This window comes from Rhinolophus hipposideros (genome assembly GCF_964194185.1).
Source record: "Rhinolophus hipposideros genome assembly, chromosome: 9".
NCBI lineage: Eukaryota > Metazoa > Chordata > Mammalia > Chiroptera > Rhinolophidae > Rhinolophus > Rhinolophus hipposideros.
In genome coordinates, this window is record NC_138055.1 from 54954996 (window position 1) to 54973647 (window position 18652).

At 39.3% G+C, this 18652-nt stretch overlaps 1 protein-coding gene across 1 annotated transcript; it reads left to right on the top strand.

Moving 5' to 3' along the window:
- Positions 1–425: 425 nt before the first annotated feature.
- NEUROD4 (neuronal differentiation 4) lies at positions 426–7266 on the top strand (the record flags this gene model as incomplete). The annotated part of the gene is made up of 2 exons (XM_081059935.1): positions 426–467; positions 6262–7266. The coding sequence occupies exon 2, from the start codon at positions 6271–6273 to the stop codon at positions 7264–7266; it is 996 nt and encodes a 331-aa protein (XP_080916061.1). The 5' UTR covers positions 426–467; positions 6262–6270.
- Between the last annotated feature and the right edge of the window lie 11386 nt (positions 7267–18652).

Here is an 18652-nt window from a genome sequence, read left to right on the forward strand (position 1 = left end):
AGGAGCCCTTTGAAGTAGGTGTGTCCTTCCGCTTGGGAAGGGGAGGAGTTAGACTGCGGCCAGCATCACCCCTCCCTGGTCAGCTGGGAAAGCAATAAAAACTGCGGCAATTCGGAGGCTGGGGCCAGAGCGCAGGAGCTGCCCAGAGGCTGTGGTCCTGAAAGTGCCACTCCGGGAACTAACCAGGGAGAGGAGGTACTGAAGACCCGGCTAAACAGCTACAACAGGGGCGTTCGCCCGAAGACGTCCTGGGGGAGCAGGCAGAACTCCAAGGAAGGAGTAGCATAAGTAGCAACCAAAGAAACCAGACCCAGTGGCATTCCTAAGAAGCAGTGGCCCGGTTTAACATGGATCGCTAAAAGCACCTCATTCTCCTATGATCTGGATGGTCAGAGAGACTTGGCTTCCTGAGTCTCCTCCAGGACACAGATTCACAGAGTTCACGCCAGGGACTGCCACTGACAGAGGTGAGCCAGAGGATGGGGTGGCACTGGGGCTACTGAAGTTTCTGTGGGAAGTTCCCACAGACCCAGAGGAGCAGTTGGGGTGATGCAAGTCTCTTCTGGGCTCAGTGAGGAGGGAGTAAAACTTGGGAAACTTGAGTAGAGAAGCAGAGAGAGTCAGAACATTTCAGGATAGATATTAAAATTTTAACAATTTCACTAATTCCCATAGCACCTGTCAGCCAAAGTGAAACTCAGATACCCTCAATCATTTTTATAGAGATTATAAGTCTACCCCAACTCCTGTCAAACCCACCCTTTCATTTTATTAATGCAGAAAAAAATGTCCAGAAAGTTGAAGTGCTTTTTCAAGGTGGCTCAGCAAGTAGGTTGGAAGAAATGGACCCAATTCACCACTCTACTCATAGAATTTTAAGGCTATGCAAGGAGTGGTGGGGGGTGGGGAGAGGAAGGGGAATGCAAATAGAATAGGGAATGAGAGAAGACATGAGGATATTCTCACCATTGCTCTCCCATTTGGTCTGCTAACAATCCTTAGATAGTTGGAATAGACTGGGGAAAATTTCCTTTCCCTCAGTTCCTTCAGATGGGAAACCAGAAGAAAAAGATTGTACACCTTTATTTTTGCCTCCTGCTCTCACACATCATTCCTCCAACCAAAAAAATGTATTCAGAAAAATTCTAATAAATGTAAATTGCCTCCTTCATTTTGGGACACGAGGACCAGAAGTGAAATGTTGAAGAACAAGGAAGGAAAACTGAAGGATTGAGTAACCTCTGTTTGCAAAGTTCACCATTAGGATCTAAGGCTATGGAAACTGAAGCAGGACGGAGCTATGCTGCATAAGGTGTGCCTGTGGGTGTGTGTGTGTGTGTGTACAGGTATTAATCAAGAGGGAAAGTGCTGGAGTATAAAAGTTTGCATAGGAAGAGCACAGAACAGCCTACTGGCTGTTTCCAGCCAGTACAACTTGTGATCATCCTGGTCTGCGTTCTGTCTTTTCAGTGCAAAGACTCTGCAACTCGGAACAAGGCATTGAGTCCATCTGGTCCTTAGATTCCCTAGAAACTGGGCTGAATAGTTCCCTTCCTGTTGTATTTAGGATTTAGTCATAGAATCAGGAGGTGAAGAGTACAATCTGCTTTTAAGAGGAAAGACACTGTATAATCATCACAAATAAACATACAAGTGCTCTTTACCCACTTATTCCTCAGTCGAAATGTCTCCACAACAAACGAAAGATTAGTAAAAAGAATGGGACGAATTCCAGGATATTTCCACATGGTAGTAATACCAATGACCTCAGCCCCAACAATGAAAGTATTAGGTAGTTACAATTGCCCAAGCAAAATATTTTTCTAGAACATGTTGAAAACTGAAAAAAAAAGAAAAAGTGGGAGAAAATTTTGAATTTGAGAGAATTAGCTAAAGTTGAAATTTCATGGAAAGATCCTAAAGAAAAGGGAAAATTCTGTTATATTGTGTAAATGCATAAGGAAATCCAAATTCCAAGTTCAAAGGATAAAATGGGCTTTATAGGATTGGAATGTGTTTGAGGGGTCAGAGCCAGTATTTCATTGGTTTTGTCATACTGGAATCTGCTTCATGTATATTTTCAAAGATAAATTTTTTTTCTAGGAGTTGGGGAAACCTAAACATTGTGTATCACAATACTTTGTGAAATAGTGCTATAGACTTTTTCATACCACTTCTAAAAAACTAAAAAATTGCCAACCCTTACATATGCACAATAACTTTACAAAGTACTCATACTTGCATTATCTTTTTGCCTTTCATAAAAGCTTCTAAATGAGATATGAGAGACAAAAATGTTATTTCCATTTTGCCTTAAGGGTAAAAGAATTCAAGTAATTTTTCTGTTCCCATTTAGTAAGTGAATGATAGAAGAGGGTTTCAGTTTCATGCTTCTTTTAATATACCTCTGAACTGGTTTATTAACAGGCTAACCATCGTGGTCGAATTAGGTACCTCTTCAGGAGAGAACCAGCTTGGTTTCCATGATCAAAGCTCAGAACTGCTCCACACATTTTCAGCTCTAAAACCGGTTATTTGTCTTCCCTCTCCCCACTAATCTTTTGATACATTGAAGATATTTAGGTGGAAAAAAATCAAAGGAAAGTTTTTCTTTTCTCTTTATCTCTGAGGAGTCCTGGCTCTTACTTCGATTTGAGAGACACTTGATTTTTCTCCTCAGAGCTCTGGAACTTAATTCTGGTAGAAAAGTCATATCCCCAATATTGTTTAATCAAAGACAAAAAGAAAAATAACCAGTGCCAATGGTTGTCTGTATGCCATTAGAAACTTCGTTAACCTGAATATTCATGTAACTGAGTAGGAGTGTCCAGCCAACTGCTGTCTCCCAATTACAAAACAGAATGAAAGAGGCTAACTTCCCTCTTGAATATGGTGGAAAAGTTTTATTCAATCTAGTAGAGGCATCTGTTTCCTCACCCCTTGCAACATAAAAAAGCTTTGCTATTTAGTTTCACTGGGAGGTTAAAGGAATGGGTTTATTATGGAATTTTTTGAAGTGGAGGTTGAGATGAAGCAGGCTTTTGTTGGCATAAAATCAATGCTTAGATTGTAATTATGCCCATTTTTGTCCATGTGGCCAGAAAAACTCATGGTGAAGTTTAGAAACAATAATACCTAACACTTGATGTCTGGCACTAGTCAAAGTCTTTGAATAGGTTAGCTCATTTTATGCTCACAACAATCCTGTGAGGTAGGACTATTATTATTCCCATTTTGAATAGGAGGAGACTGAGTCTAAGAAAGATTATGAAACTTGGCTAAGGTCACATATCTAGTAAGTAATCTTGCTGAAACTTGAACTCAGGTCATCTGACTCTAGAATCTGCTATCTAGTCACGTTGTGAAAGAGAATGGGCTATTGGGCAGTTGTCATATGACCTTTTGAGCCAATCACAGGAGTTTCCATATAGATAATGAGACACAGTGGTTAATATAATCTACTTTTACTGTTCACCTGTGAGAAAACAATTTTGATTTTTGAATAAGCAAACATGTGTAAATGGATTAGATAAGAAAACCCAAGAATAAACACAAAATAAATAAATATATGGATAATATTTGATAGCATATGAAGTTTACAAAATCCTTTCTCATATTTTATTTGTCTTACAAGAACCGTGTGAAATATAACATATCCCAATTTTATCAAAGAAGAAATGGAAGATCAAAGAGCTTATTAATGTGTTTGATATCAATAACTCCTGATCCCACTGCTTGATAGGGGTGAGGATTGACAGAGCATGGCTAAAATCCAGAGGTAGGAAGGTGAGGATGTTAAAAAAAAAAAAGTCAACTAAGAGGCTAGAATGGGGTCCAGTTTCAGGGGCAATTCAGGACACTCACTCTCCTTTCCTCTCTCGTGTCATCCTTCTCTCCCTTCCTTCTTTCCTCTCCATGCATGTAAGTATGTCCCAGTGATAATGATGATGATGAAGAAGAGATGAGAGAAAGAGAAGGAAGAGAAAAAGGAAGCAGAGTAAGAGAAGGAGCGGGGAGTAAGTGGGTGAAAACAACAAGAAAAAACTTTGGAAGTGGAAGGAAACCTGGAATATGAGAGTTAAAAGGCACTGCAGAGAACGCCTAAGCTAGTGTTCCTTGGGATTATGGCCACTTCCTGATGACTTAGCTCTAGCTGATCCACATCTCGTGAAGTCAAAGTGCCTTTTTGTTTTTCCTGTAGCTATGATGGAAGAAGGAAGACTAAAAACATAAAACCCAGGATTTAAAATGAGAAGAACCGATATTATGTCCTGCGCTACCAGCTCCATGTCTTTGCATTTCCATCTCTGAGTCTACCTGACCCCCAGTGACATCGACTATAAAATGAGCACAACAATCCTTATTTCCCTCAGAGGTTTGCTATAACGCTACACAAACGTCATTATAATTACGTGTGGAACATTAGGTTTCCCAAGCCCACTCCATCCTCTTTGGCCTCAGAGTGCACCTGCCTCTGAAAGGTCTGTGTTACTTTAACAGAAAGTTAATTAGGTCCTTCGCCCTCCCTCTGGATATATGCCTGAGTTAGAAGTGCAGCTCAGCACACAAGCTCCATCATCCATATTAAAAGTGGGATTTTCTGACTTGGCCTGGGCGGCCAGTTGACCAATAGTTTCCAACGTGTGTTTTCAATAAAGCTGCTTACCCAGGAAGCCTTATTAAGTGAGTAAGTCAAGCTGACATGATTTCCGTGCTGATTAACATGAAACCTAGGCTGTTTTTGCAATGCAGTAACATTAATTATTTATAGAAGGTAAATGAGGTTACAAGGAAAACAAGCTCAGATTACCAGAAACAAATCAAATCATATATTTGTATTTTAAAAAGCCATGTACTAATCCCTGCATTCATTGATTTGAGGCTCAAGCTTCAAGGACCAAAAAACATTTATCGTGCTCTCCCCTTTCTGATACATGAAGGTGATGGAGGGTTTAGCATTTCAGTGGCTAGCTGGTGAACTGGTATGCCCCAGTGGAGCTTATCAGATGCTTTTATTTGGTAAATTATATACCTAAAAATCGCTCAACAAATCTCAAAACAATTCAGCCTCTTCCAGAAATGAATGCAAAATGTTTTCTAAAACACCAGTCTCTTCTGGTTTTTAAAATACATTTTTTTTCATAAAGAATTCCGATTAAAGAGTATTTGTTAAGTGAATTAGTAGTCAGACTATTTCTGTGCTTATCTGAAATAGTCCTCGCTTAATGTTTGCAGTCACTGTGTTCTGTTACGTTTAGCATTTGTTCCAGATTATTCATTTTTAATGAAGTATTTAGTAGTTGCACTAAAATAATCTTAAATAGGTTTGGTAGACCTCTGCCTTGTAATTCTAGCTGCTGCCATATCCTTGTCTGATGGTGTGAGAAGCATGTGCAATGAAAAGAGTTCTCACTTTAACACATGGGCGAATTTGAAAGATGATCAGTGGTCACCCTCCTTTTTTCCTGATATTTTTTTCGACACCATGTCACTAACACCTCTAACACCAGTCACATTAGACAGACCACATAATGCTTGCTGAAAAACAAAATGCTCTTCTGGTAATGGTGAGAGAACTATTTCATTTCAGTGGTGTACCAGCCAGCTGTGGCATGGCTCTTTCCTAGGAGATGCTTGAAGTCAATCGTTGGCAGCGTCAGTGGGAAATGTGGGATGTTACAGGTTAGATAGGTGTGATATGGCTCTAAAGAGAGGCTGAGCAGTCCTTTGTGGAACATAGAAGGTAGTCTGAATAATCTCACTACAGTTTTTCACTTATTCTATGGTATAAATAAACAACAGTTTACTTATTTAATATGCCTTTAAAATTTTGCAATCATAATAATTATCATATACGTATTATATAATTATCATTACATTAGCATCCTTTTTCACTTATAGAAGTTTCTCTATTTGGGCAAATATGTTTTGACTGGTTTACCAGTTATTTTGGAGTAAAATATCCATGAGGTAAAGAACCTGAGGATAAAAAGAGTTAGGCATTGCCAGTGTAATGAATAATCAAGTCAATTTCCTTTTTCTATAGTTGATTTTCTTATAGTATGCCATAGCTAAATGAGTGTCCTAAGCATTTAGTTGAGTCTTAGATTAGTTATATAGAATGGAAGACTTGGACTGGATAATTATAAGTTAAATCCCAATACAAATATTCTGCTTTACATCCAAGGTATAAAAAGAAAATTTAGTTTTAAATCAAATCAAATATTCACAGGCACTAAATACTGCTGTTTCCTTTTCCAGCACCTAGAAATGGCAAAAACTTCTGTGAAACCCAAGGACATGACGGAGTTGGTCAACACACCATCCTGGATGGACAAAAGTCTGGGCTCTCAGAATGAGATGAAGGAGGAGGAGAGGAAACCAGCTGCTTATGGGTTGCTTGGCAGCTTAGCTGAAGAGCCTGACAGTATTGAGGAAGAAGAAGAGGAGGAAGAGGATGGGGAGAAGCCTAAGAGAAGGGGTCCCAAGAAAAAGAAGATGACAAAAGCTCGTCTTGAGAGGTTCAGGGCTCGAAGAGTCAAGGCAAATGCTAGAGAACGGACCCGGATGCATGGCCTGAATGATGCCCTGGACAACCTGAGGAGAGTCATGCCGTGTTACTCTAAGACCCAAAAGCTCTCCAAGATAGAGACTCTTAGACTGGCCAGGAACTACATTTGGGCTTTGTCTGAGGTCCTGGAAACTGGCCAGACGCCTGAAGGGAAGGGCTTTGTGGAGATGCTCTGTAAAGGGCTCTCTCAGCCCACAAGCAACCTGGTGGCTGGATGTCTCCACCTGAGCCCTCAGTCTGTTCTCCTGGAGAAGCATGAGGAGAAATCTCCTATTTGTGACTCTGCCATCTCTGTTCACAACTTCAACTATCAGTCTCCCGGGCTCCCCAGCCCTCCGTATGGCCATATGGAAACACATCTTATTAATCTCAAACCCCCAGTATTCAAGAGTTTGGGCGACTCATCCTTTGGGGGTCATCCACCTGACTGCAGCACACCACCTTATGAGGGTCCACTTACTCCACCCCTGAGCATCAGTGGGAACTTCTCCTTGAAGCAAGAAGCCTCTCCTGACCTGGAAAAATCCTACAGCTTCATACAACATTACCCCTCTGCAAGTCTAAGCTCAGGGCATGTGCATTCAACTCCCTTTCAGGCTGGTACCGTTTGCTATGATGTTCCCATAGATATGTCCTATGATACCTACACCCACCATGGCATTGGGGCTCAACTCAATACCATCTTCACTGATTAGGGCAATAAGAGCAGCATTTCGGATGATATGGAGATGTTTCCCATAATTAAAGTGGTTGCGATTAAGACCCAATGACCTTAAAGGAACCCTATTGCTATACGTATATCACACATAATAGTACCCGTCTATTTAGGCCTCCTTACATATGTCACACTCTTTTCTCATCAGCTTCTCAAATTGTATTGATTCCTTTATTTAGTGCTCTCAAGTGAAATTATTTGATCGTTTACAATCATGTGGACATAGAACAGAAGCCCTAGATCCTATTCTGGTGGTGCCAAAAACTTATCAAATGATCTATGTCAATTAATTTTCCCTTTCTGGCCTCCATTTATTTACTGGTAAAATCAGGCAGTGTTGTAAGTCTAGATGATTTCTAACGTCCTTCACAGTTCTGAAATTCTATACTTTGGTGACGACGCCTATCAACTTCTTGAAACCGAAAGGATTGAGGAATAATTAGGGAATGGACACTGTGTGTAATGATCAAATGGAGTGGCCAAAGGGGCACGAGGGGCACGTCTCTGGGGGACTCAATGATAGGACTTCTTTGCATCTATCTAAAAATAGCCTCCAGAGGCGGAAATTCTAAGGTGGTTGCCACTGTGAATAACAAAGCATATTCTTTAAGAGATTAACTCCATTTCTTGTTGGGCTGAAAGCTGAACATCTCTTCCTTGGTAATTTGAGAACCATAATAGAGATCTCATACCAACTTGATGCTTGATAACATTTCAAAAGCACTTTTCTCAGTACTGGAGGTGGCGCAAGCAAGTCACCGAAACCTCAGACTCCTATGAACAATGGGACTTAGTGAAGTCATCTAGACCATTTCATGGCCTCCATAACCAGAAAGCTCTGGAAATTCTGAAGCTCAGGTGCTGCTATTGGAATCAGCAAACAACCCAGGTCACATTCAAGAGCAATAAAATGGCTTTTGGCTATACTAACGAACCATAGTTCAGGGACTCCCTCTAGCTCACACTTGTCTTTAGGCAAACCACTAGATTTTCTTTGGCAAGATGAATTTTATTTGGTTAAAGAGAATATGGTTAAAACCACTTACCTCTGTCCACACCAATGAACAAGCATCAATCAGTTTATTGACCAAATGAATTTTTCCAACATATATACAATTCTGTGTCTCCTCCCCCACTAATTGCTGCCTCTTCCTCACTTCTAAAATATATTATTACATATTGTAGATAATATTTCAAGTGACCACACTTAGGGATGCAGAAATCAAATTCAAGGTCAGTGAATGCTTCTACCAATCTGTGTCTTCATCACAGGTTTATCTCAATTTGCAGGATGTTTGCTTTTTTTTCATGTGACTCCTCCTTCCTTTATATCGGCACTAATTTTATCAAATGTATCTTTTTCCAGAGAAATGCAATCTGAGAAATTTTACAGTCCTGTTCAATCTGCCAGGACAATTATTTAAAACAAACAAAAAGCTGAAATGGTTTACGTGATAGTGGATCACATCCTATTCCTGTCAGAGAGGATAAGTTTAGGAAACACAGTACACAAATAGGGCCAATGAATATAAGTGATAGAGCAGATTAGTATGTCATTATCTACAGCTCACCTATCCCTTAAAACCTGCCAAACTATCTGTGTATATTGCCTTCTTTGCCCTCTTATTTATTATCTTCTTTCAGTCTGTTATTTTTTTCCTTTTAACTTGCAGCAGCAACCCTGATATATTTTGCACCCTTAATTTGTAAATCCACTTGAAAGTATCCTTAAATCCCACTAGCCACCAAAGTGGTCCCCCTCACCATAGCTTGTCCTAGAGGGAATAGATAGGCAAACAAAATGATTTATAAAGCCATCCTATGTTTTTCTGAGTCTGTACTGGCACTTACCTTTGTAAGGGGCTATGTGGTGGGGAATCCATCCTGGAAACTAGTAGTTTCTGGCATTTAAGTTTGTAGATAATGAATATTGTCTGAGTTATTTATTAGATATTATTTATTTAATTTATTTCTCCCTTCCTTTTGTGCAAATTCCCTGGGTTCCATTCACGTGCTTGCAAAACCTCCCAAAGACTTGATTTGGCAAGTAGCTCCTAATTTTGCTGGGGATTCTTGAGTTTTGGGGTGAGGGAAAAGGAGGATGTTAGTGCAGAATTACCTGCAATGATTTTATAAAAAGCAATAATTTGAAAGGCTATGCAAGTTAATATTTTTTAAGTTTTTTTTTCCTTCACTGTAAGACAACCCAGTTGTTTTTTGGGAATCTGTTATTTATGCTTTTGGGGAATATGGTTCCCATGAACCAGACCTCCCTGGGATTGTTCAGAAGGACTTTATCATTGAATTAAAATTTGGGAATGCAGTATGATTGGAAAAAGCTGACTCTTTAATGCAGGGTGGTCTCATTCTTCTGGGGACTTTATCAAATAAAACAAAACAATGGTTTAAACTTTTTGTAAAAAAAAAAAAAAAAGTACTGTTTTTCCTTCCTTTTTTCTAGCAGAAATAAAGCTGTGAGTCTTATTAGATATTGTGCTGTTTTTTCAGTCTTCAAAGTTTTTCTTCACTTTTGTCTATTAATTTTCTAGGACTTTAAGTCCTATGAGCAGCCAGCAGAATAGAGGTGGGCCCTCAGGAAGACTTATCCATCCCATATTTCACTGATCTTGCCAGAAGATTTGAAAGGTCTAAACTATGTAGCTAAAAGCAGTGATCTCTGCCACTCACATAATCAACTATACAATCTGCAGCTGAGAAAAAAACATCTTCCTGTTTATGGAAATCTGGGTCTATGGGCGACTCTAAGCCATCAAACCACAGAGAGTGGACTATTATCTAAAATTTAGGTGGATTTCCCAACTTTTCAAAAAAAATTATGAAGTATGTGTTTTGGCAATTGCTTCTTAACAGCTCTTGATTTTTTGCCTTTCATTTTTCTCCAGTTAAAACTTTCCAGGGTCCCTTCTTACATGCATAAAATGATGATAAAGAAATAATAATGATGATGATAAAAATAAACTTTAATAAAGCAGAATTGGTTAATCAAGGGAGAGACTTGGTTTAAAATATATAAGAAACAAAAAATACAGAATGAAAGTCATCCTCCCACCCCATCCTCCATCTGCCCAGTACTCAGGTTCCAACTAGAAGCTGCTCTTCAACTTTTAGTTTATTAGTTAGAGATCTTTTTTGCATATATAGGCAAATATTGGGTACATTCGATACAAACACTGAGTTATATTATTCTCTCCTTTTTACTTCTATCAATGGTAGCATAATATAACACAGTTCTGCATCTTTTTGTTTATTTCAACCCATATCTTGGGGTATTTCCATGTGTCACAAAAAGTTTCTTAATTCTTTGTTATAGCTGGCTAACATTCCATGTTAAACACCATAATTTATGAAATTAAATTGTATAATTTAGATTTTTCCAATTTTTTATAATACTGAATGAATAATCATGTGCACATGTCACTTGACATTTATTCAGAGAATCTTTACTTTGCAAAGAATATTCTAGAGGGATAAAGATAAACTTACAGATAAGAACAATCACATCTGGCACTTATTGGATGTTTAGTATATGCTGTCATTCTTCCAAGCGATTCACATGTATTAATTCATTCAATCCTAAAACCATCCCTATAAAAGAGACATTATTATTATTCTCATTTTACAAAATAGGAAACTAAGGCGTAGAGTAACCTGTTCAAGCTCATGTTGCTAGTGATGGTGGAGCCAGGATTTGAACTAGTTGGTTTATTCAAAAGGTTTAAAATGATTCTCAGTGGTTGTTTTCCTGGTGGGTACATAAGGGTATCATATCTGCAAAAGGCTCTGCAGAGCTGGTGGAAGAGAAAGTACCTTTTGATTGCGCTCATATTGTCCTTACCTATGACACCCTGTTGCCTCTATGACTCAGGCTGGCCCACATCCAAGCTCTGCAACAGAATCTGAGAGAAGACTCTCTTTGACAAAAGCTCAACTTTCTATTGTACATTACATATGAGTACTATGTAGATAACAGGCTAGATCACAGATCAATGCTTCATCAAAATGTTCATCTTTCAAAAGGCTTAAATCCACTTCACTGCTGTCATTTCACATATCTTTAGAGTTTTAGAAAACAACGTTTTAACAAGATATTATAGTTATGAAAAACAACAAAATCTTTTATCAACATAGAAGCATCTACCTTCAAAATTATTTTTCCTACCTATGTAACTTTCTAGTATAGTTTGGTGCATTAATTACAAGCATTGGCTTTAGGATCAAATAAATGATATTTTAGTTATGTAACTTGCTGATTAAATACCTTTGTTAATTTGACTAACCCTGTGAAGTCTCAGTTCCCTCAAATTACAAATGGCAATAATAGCAATGGTTTCTTCGTAGGATTATTATGATAAATTAATTGAGACAATACATCCAAAGACCATAGAAAGTATTTAATAAGTAGTAATTATTACCATCCAAGTTACTATTTATTTATTTTTTATTACATTCATGTTAACTGTTCTCTTTGCCTCCAGTATATGGGGGAGGGGGGGCGGGGAGTGTTGTCGGTGACTGCCGCAGGCATGGGGAGTCCAGAGAGATTTTCAGTTAAGAGGATTGAATCAGACCGGCTTGGGTTTGAAGCTAACTGGGTGAGTAGTCTTAGGCACATCTCTCTTTCAGTTTCCTTCTGTATAAAAAGGGCATAAAAATTCCACCAAATCCATAGAGTTGGTATGAGAATTAAAAGGGATGATAATGATTAAATGATGTTGGATCTGCTGGCAGTTTCTGGGTGCGGGCCGGGGTTGTGTCTCATGAAGCCGAAGAATGGACACACGGACCAGGGAGAAGCAAAAAGTTGTAAAGGAAGATAATTTATTACAGGCAGGAGAAGAGGTTGCATCTCCCGAGCGGGAGGGGGTCCTGAATGGGGGTGCCCACTGGCTAAGGCAAAAGGCTTTTACTTTTATATTTTCCCCTGCCAGCTTGGGGAAGGGGGCTGGAGCCTTCTAATAGAATTCATAATATATTCTAATATATTAGAATATATTCTTCTAATAGAATATTAGGTTTGTCCTGTTTGCTCATCCTGAAGGGATTAACGAACCAACCCATTCCTATCTATCAGATCTGCTCCTTTGTCCAGCCAGAAGGGATTTGAGATCATCTATTAACCTCAAGGCATGTTCTCATGTCTCTGTCCTGGAGTGAAGGAGACATTCCAGGGCCTGGACTTTCAGGATATGGTTACTTTCTTGTTTATTCCACCAGGGACCCGCCTGTCTACCTAGCAACCGTACTAACTAACCTGTCTCAGTAATACCAGTGAAAGGTTCATCTCAGGTTCTGGCATGAAGGTAATTTACCATTATTATTGTTATTGTTATTATTGGGAGTAGATGGGAAGAGATGAGGAAATTGAGAGTAAGAGAGCAGAGCAGATCGTTTGAATTTATGCAGTAAATCATTGATGGGAGCTAACATAAAAATCTAACTCTTTTGACCAGCACTCCAAACATTGGAATATGCTATTTTCTAACTCATCACAGGGACACCTCAAACAGAAATCCTCAAATTTCCTGAATTTGGAAAATAGGAAACACTGTATTTTTCATTTTCTAGAAATTGGTATAGAGCTGAAAGGACCCCTGTGGTAGCTTTTTCTGTCATCTGGCCTAAGACTATATAGAAAAAGAATATTAATATCTCGCAAATATATACTATATACTTCATTTCAATTCCATTTTACAAATAGTTATTTAGCATTTCCTATGGGCCAGGCACTAAGCCAAGTGCTGGGAATACAGAAATGAATATATGACCATGTTTTGTGAATTTTTAGTCTGGCAGAGTATAAATAAATAAAGCATTTTTACACAGTTATCATTCAATATTGACAGAAATATGAGGCAAGTAGTTCAAGTATTATAGATACTGTTTGATAGAGGAGGAAAATGATACTCAGAGATTAGCTAGATCAAGCAATTAGCTAGAAGTTAAGTCAGAGATTATCTGATCACAATGTTATTTTGTTTGTTTTAGATAAGTAAAGTCCTGCTTTATTTGTGGTTAAGTAAAACACATTTTCTGGACGATGTTAATGAATTATTATGGACAATTATTATAGACAATTTTGGATAACTGGTTGAATAAAATTGGTTAAATTAATTAACTCCTCAAAGCCTCAGTTGCTTTGCTAAAAGTACTATAATTAATTACTACAAATATTAAATAAAGCAAAGAAAATTGTGGCCAACTTTACGTACAGATAGTAATCAGGGAGGTAATTGATCATAAAAATAAAAGAAATCCCATCATGGCTGTCATATAATGTGAAAATAAAGTGTTTGGTCAACACCTCTTATGTGTGTAAGTAAGTAGATTAATTTATTAAGTGTGAACTGAAGAAAATTTTAGAAAACAATAGCTAGAGACTCAAGGAAAGGAAGAGGAAATTGCTATTTATTGGGCATACATACCAGGTATAAGTCGCACAGTCAAATGCTCAATATTGAGTTAGTCTTCAAAATATGCTATTAAAGGAGGCTCCAGATATTGTAGAAACCTATGTAGAAATGTGTAACTAAATATGAGAACAAGTCATGAGAACTCTCTGAGCTTCTGTTTTCTATAATGAGATAATCGTGCCATGAGACACCTGAAGTTTCTCTCATCTTAGTATTTTCATAGCTCTGTGAGCAGCCCATGTCTATTTTCTCTGATGGGTATACATTTCAGAAAAAAATGAATGAGTGATGATAGAGTAAAAACTAATAGGTGAAGCAAAACTAGACTACAAAACATTGAAACCAATGGGGTTGGGGTGCCTGGTTTTATAGTTACTAGTCAGCTACCTTGAGGAACTGAGGTGTTTTCAATTTGTTACCAAAGTAGAAGGCAATTTTCTAGGCAATGAACTTATTCTCTAGAACTTATTCTCAATGAACTTATTCTCTACTGCAATATGTTTGGTACCTGAAAGGCCCACAATCTACCTTGAGCTAAAATAAACTTATCAAAAACCAAACTGAGAAATTGTGTTATTCCTAGAAATGTACAATTGCCCTTTCTTCCTCAAGTGGGAAAGAATAGAAAGATGTTGACTATATTGTTTGATTGCAAATACAGCGTGTTCTCAGTTATCCATATAAATAATCTGTGTTGTGGATTATTGATGAAAAATGTTTCATATGAAGTTTGCTTCTCCATGCCAGCTGATATGTTCCTAATTTTTATTGTGTGTGTCTACACACATATTAATGTATCTATATTTAAGCAAACATATATCAAGATATATATATGTATATATGTGTATTTATGTGTGTATATGTATATATTTGAAGGTATATATATTTAAATACCAACATACATGTTGGTACACGTTGAACACACACATATATTTATATATTTGAATGTATTCTAAAGTCAAATGGAAACACTTTTTGGATCATTTAATTTTTGGCAGGTCTCTAGCCTGAGTTCTTTCCTTCATTAATTCAATGTTAATAGCCAAGCTAGAAGGTTAGGCTCTGGAGAGAGGAGGTGGAGGAAGAGAGGCAGGAACGAAGCGGGGAAGGGTCCCGTGCTTCCCATTGGGCTGGACGTGGATAGGGATCCTGAGAATGCTAAGTGCTCTTCCTTGGTCCGAGCCTGTGCTCTCTCCTTCTCTGAGAGTTGGCCTCTGAGCTGAGGCAGATCCAGGGCAGGCACCCACATGGCTGCTCCACAGAGGGTCAGGCACGGCTGCAAGCTGCCCAGGGACTCCTGGAGCAGACGCTCCCCTGGCTCCTGCTCAGCCCACTGCTGCCAGCTGGTAGCTTCCCTCCTGCCAGACCCCTGGGCATGCTGATGGGAATGACACAATTACCTAATCCCTGCCCAGGGAGATCTAGGACACACGCAGACAGATGGAGGACCAGGGGAATTCTGCACTGTTTAGCATTGGAGGGGCAAAGGAGACAAGCCTGAGAGAAGTCTGGTTAATGTGCCACGCTTGAAAGAAGGTTCTGAAGACTCCTTTTCTCCTAGTAGCTCCAAGGCAAACTGTTTTCTCACTTGAACAGAAGCTCTGGAAGAAAGGACCTAGACCTTCTCCTAGCTGCTGGCAAATAATCTGAGAAAGGGCATTGCCCAACAGTGGGGGTTTCCGCAAGGAAGAGAAAGTCACAGACGGGTACTGAGAAAAACAGAATCTGTGAGAGTCAGAGCTCCAGGAAGGCCCATACAGAGAGAGTGAAATAGAGTCAGAGATACAGAGATCAAAACAGTACATGCATGAATTTACCCTGTTACCTTTCTTTATTTTTTACTCTTCACTCATGCCTTTGAAGCCTCATTGCCACTGCCCTGGTTCAGGCCCTCCGTATTTATCTGTCTGGACTCAGGCAATAGCGTTCTTTCAAACTTCCAATTCATTTGCACCCACTGTCTCCTTCCTTCCACAAATCCATTCTGATTGACCATCTGAAAATAAAGCCATAACCATATCATTTTTGGGGGCCAGAGATCACATTAGTTCTACAACCACTATAGAATGAAGCCCAAGCTTCCCAACCTAACACTTCACCCCTGTCCATAACTGATCCTGGTCTACATTTCCAAGTATACAGTCACCATTAATTCTTCCCTCACTGTCATCAGACGCCACCTATCCTACTCCCCTCGTTCTTCTTTGCCACCCCATCTGTACATTTGTGTTGCCTCTCTGGATTAGGGTTCCTCTAATCAACATCACGTGAAGGCACTCCCTCCCCTCTGCTCCTGGCAATGCCTTTCCCTGGAGTGCTCTGTCCTCCATCTTTACTTACAGAAATTATACGCAGCCTTCAAAGGCTAGTGTAAATTACTCCTTGATCAAACCTTGACCTAGTACAATAATAATATTATAATATTATTGCCTCTTTATGTAAATTCATTTATTTATATTTATTTATATTATTGCCTCCTTCTTTATATTTATTTAAATATGGCCTCCTTCTTTTGCCGTTTAGGGAATCAGGATAGTTGATCCTTGATGTAAAGTTATAATAGCCACCTATTTCTCTTCTACTAGTTTATAAGTTCCTTGAAAGAGAAGTTGTTTTATTAACAGCTTGTCATAGTAACAGCTCCCAGTGCAGTCCTTTCTATATAGTAAGGAGGAGATAAAACAAATTATTTTTGAGGGGCCTTACACATGTGCTGGGAATTGTGATGTTAATGGCATATTCCCACAGACTCATAAACTTTGGGAGAAAAGTGTGATTTTTTTCTATTTTACAGACAATTGCAAGGATTTTCAGATAATGTCCAAGCCTACTCAACTCATAAGAGAAAGTGACGAGAATCCTTACCTAGGCTGTATTATGGTCAGAGTGATTTTTTTGCCCCAATATATGTGTGAATGAAAAAAAAAAAACTGTAAACATTTCATGAGTTTTATCTACCCAGTGTTCACTATGCTATTGAATATAACAAAAACTTGACTATAAAATTTTTATTTAGAGAAAACCAGAGAGGCCAGTTTAAATAATATAGAGTAAAATATAAAAGTTGTTGAAGAAGTAGGGTTTTAGAAACAAAAAGAACTCAACAGTAAGGCTGAGTGAGGCCGAGAGAGAGGGAAGGAGAGAGAAGTAAGCCGCAAGAGGAAGTCTAATAGAACAGAATAAAGGTAAGACAAAAAGAGTGTGGGTACAACTTCTTGAAGTGGGACATCTCAAGTCTTTTTAGATATTGCCCTAGAGGGCCTGAAGCCTCGATGGCAGTGGGTAAAGGTGAGGTCGACATCAGGAAATAGCTGCTGCCTCTGTTATGTCTCAGGAGCCATGCGTCTTGCTTCCCTCTGCACAAAACTCAGAGCACCACCATGCTCTCCCCCTAACCTTCCTGAGTATATAGTCCCTGGTTTTCTGTCTTCAGAGCAACAGAAATATCACCACCATACTCGTAATTTATTTTGGAGAGGAACAAAGACTATAGGTTTCCCAAGTCTTCCGGTTCACCAGAAGACTTATGCCACAACATGAAAGTTTCCAGTTGGTCACCGGCTACATCTCTTTTAGTGACAAAGTACAGCAGACAAAACATGTTTACTGATGATGGGGTTTTATAAGTTTTCCTAGCTCACTGAGTCATGGAGGTCTGAGATTTGTTTTGGGCTTGTGAGTCTGATAAACTCCGTGTGCATGCTATCTTTGCCAGACACTATCACTGTCTTTGGACAAATTTCAGAAACTCCTTAGAACTTCAAAATCTTTATCTGCAAAATGATGACAATCATATCTTGCAGGATTTTTTGTGACCTTAAATAGGATTGACATAATGCGTGCATCACGAGGCCTGGCACATTGTTAGTGTTCAATAGTTGGTAGTTGTGTTGTCACGTTCATTAACATCATTCCCTCCTACGCAGATTAATATAGCCTGTCACACTGAGCTAGTGCAGAGAGACTGATGCAGACGCAGAGAAATGAGAAAAGGTGACTCATGATGGTACAAGTAGTATTGGATAATGACTAAAACCATCAGAAAGAATTACTGGGCTGCACTCTGGAGTGTGTGACTCAGCTGGAGCCCGAGTACAAAGTGTCCCTAAGCAGAAGCTTCAGGGACAGACAGGGGGCAGCTGACACTGTGCCCACTGTTGGCACAGTCCAACAAGAGTTTCAAGGATAAATGAAAAAAAAAAAAATCAGTTCTGAAGGGAGCACCGCGGAACCATGCTGCCCTGTTTTTGAGCAGCAGCTGCAAGCAGGAATAGCAGCTGCAGCCGTTGTCAGAAGCCTGGATTCCCAGGGAAAGTGGGCATCAGGCAAAGTGAAAGGGAGGGAGGGACCAGCACAGGAAAGTGCCCTGGGCTCCCAGGATAGGAGATTCCACTGCACAGAAAGAAGGGGCCTGGGCCAGGAGGGAGAGGTGGGGGTGGCAAGGGTGTTCCGAACGTGGAATGATGCTCAGTACCTTGAACAGGCCAATGGATCAGCAGAAGGAGCTAGATTGGGGGTCAAGACCTTTCTAGCTATTTCTGCTCTTAAACTGATATGTAAACATGGGCAGGCAATTGTCATAATGGCTAACGCTAACTGAGAGTGCTACCCCACTGCCAGGGAATGTTCTTTGTTTTTCACATATATGAAATAATGTAATTCTTACTGTAAGACTATGGAATCAGTGCTTGCATCGCCTGCATTTTACACATAGAAATCTGAGGCACAGAGGAGGTAAAGCATCTCTACCACGTCACATAACAAGCAAGCAACAGACATGAGATTTAACCTGGGCAGTTTGGCGTCTGAGCCTGCATTTTTATCCATTGCTCTCTACCAGAGCCATCCAATAAAACTGTCTGCAAAAACAGGAAATATTCTATAATATTGAGCACTTGAAATGTGGCAACTGAGGAACTGAGTTCTTGATATTAT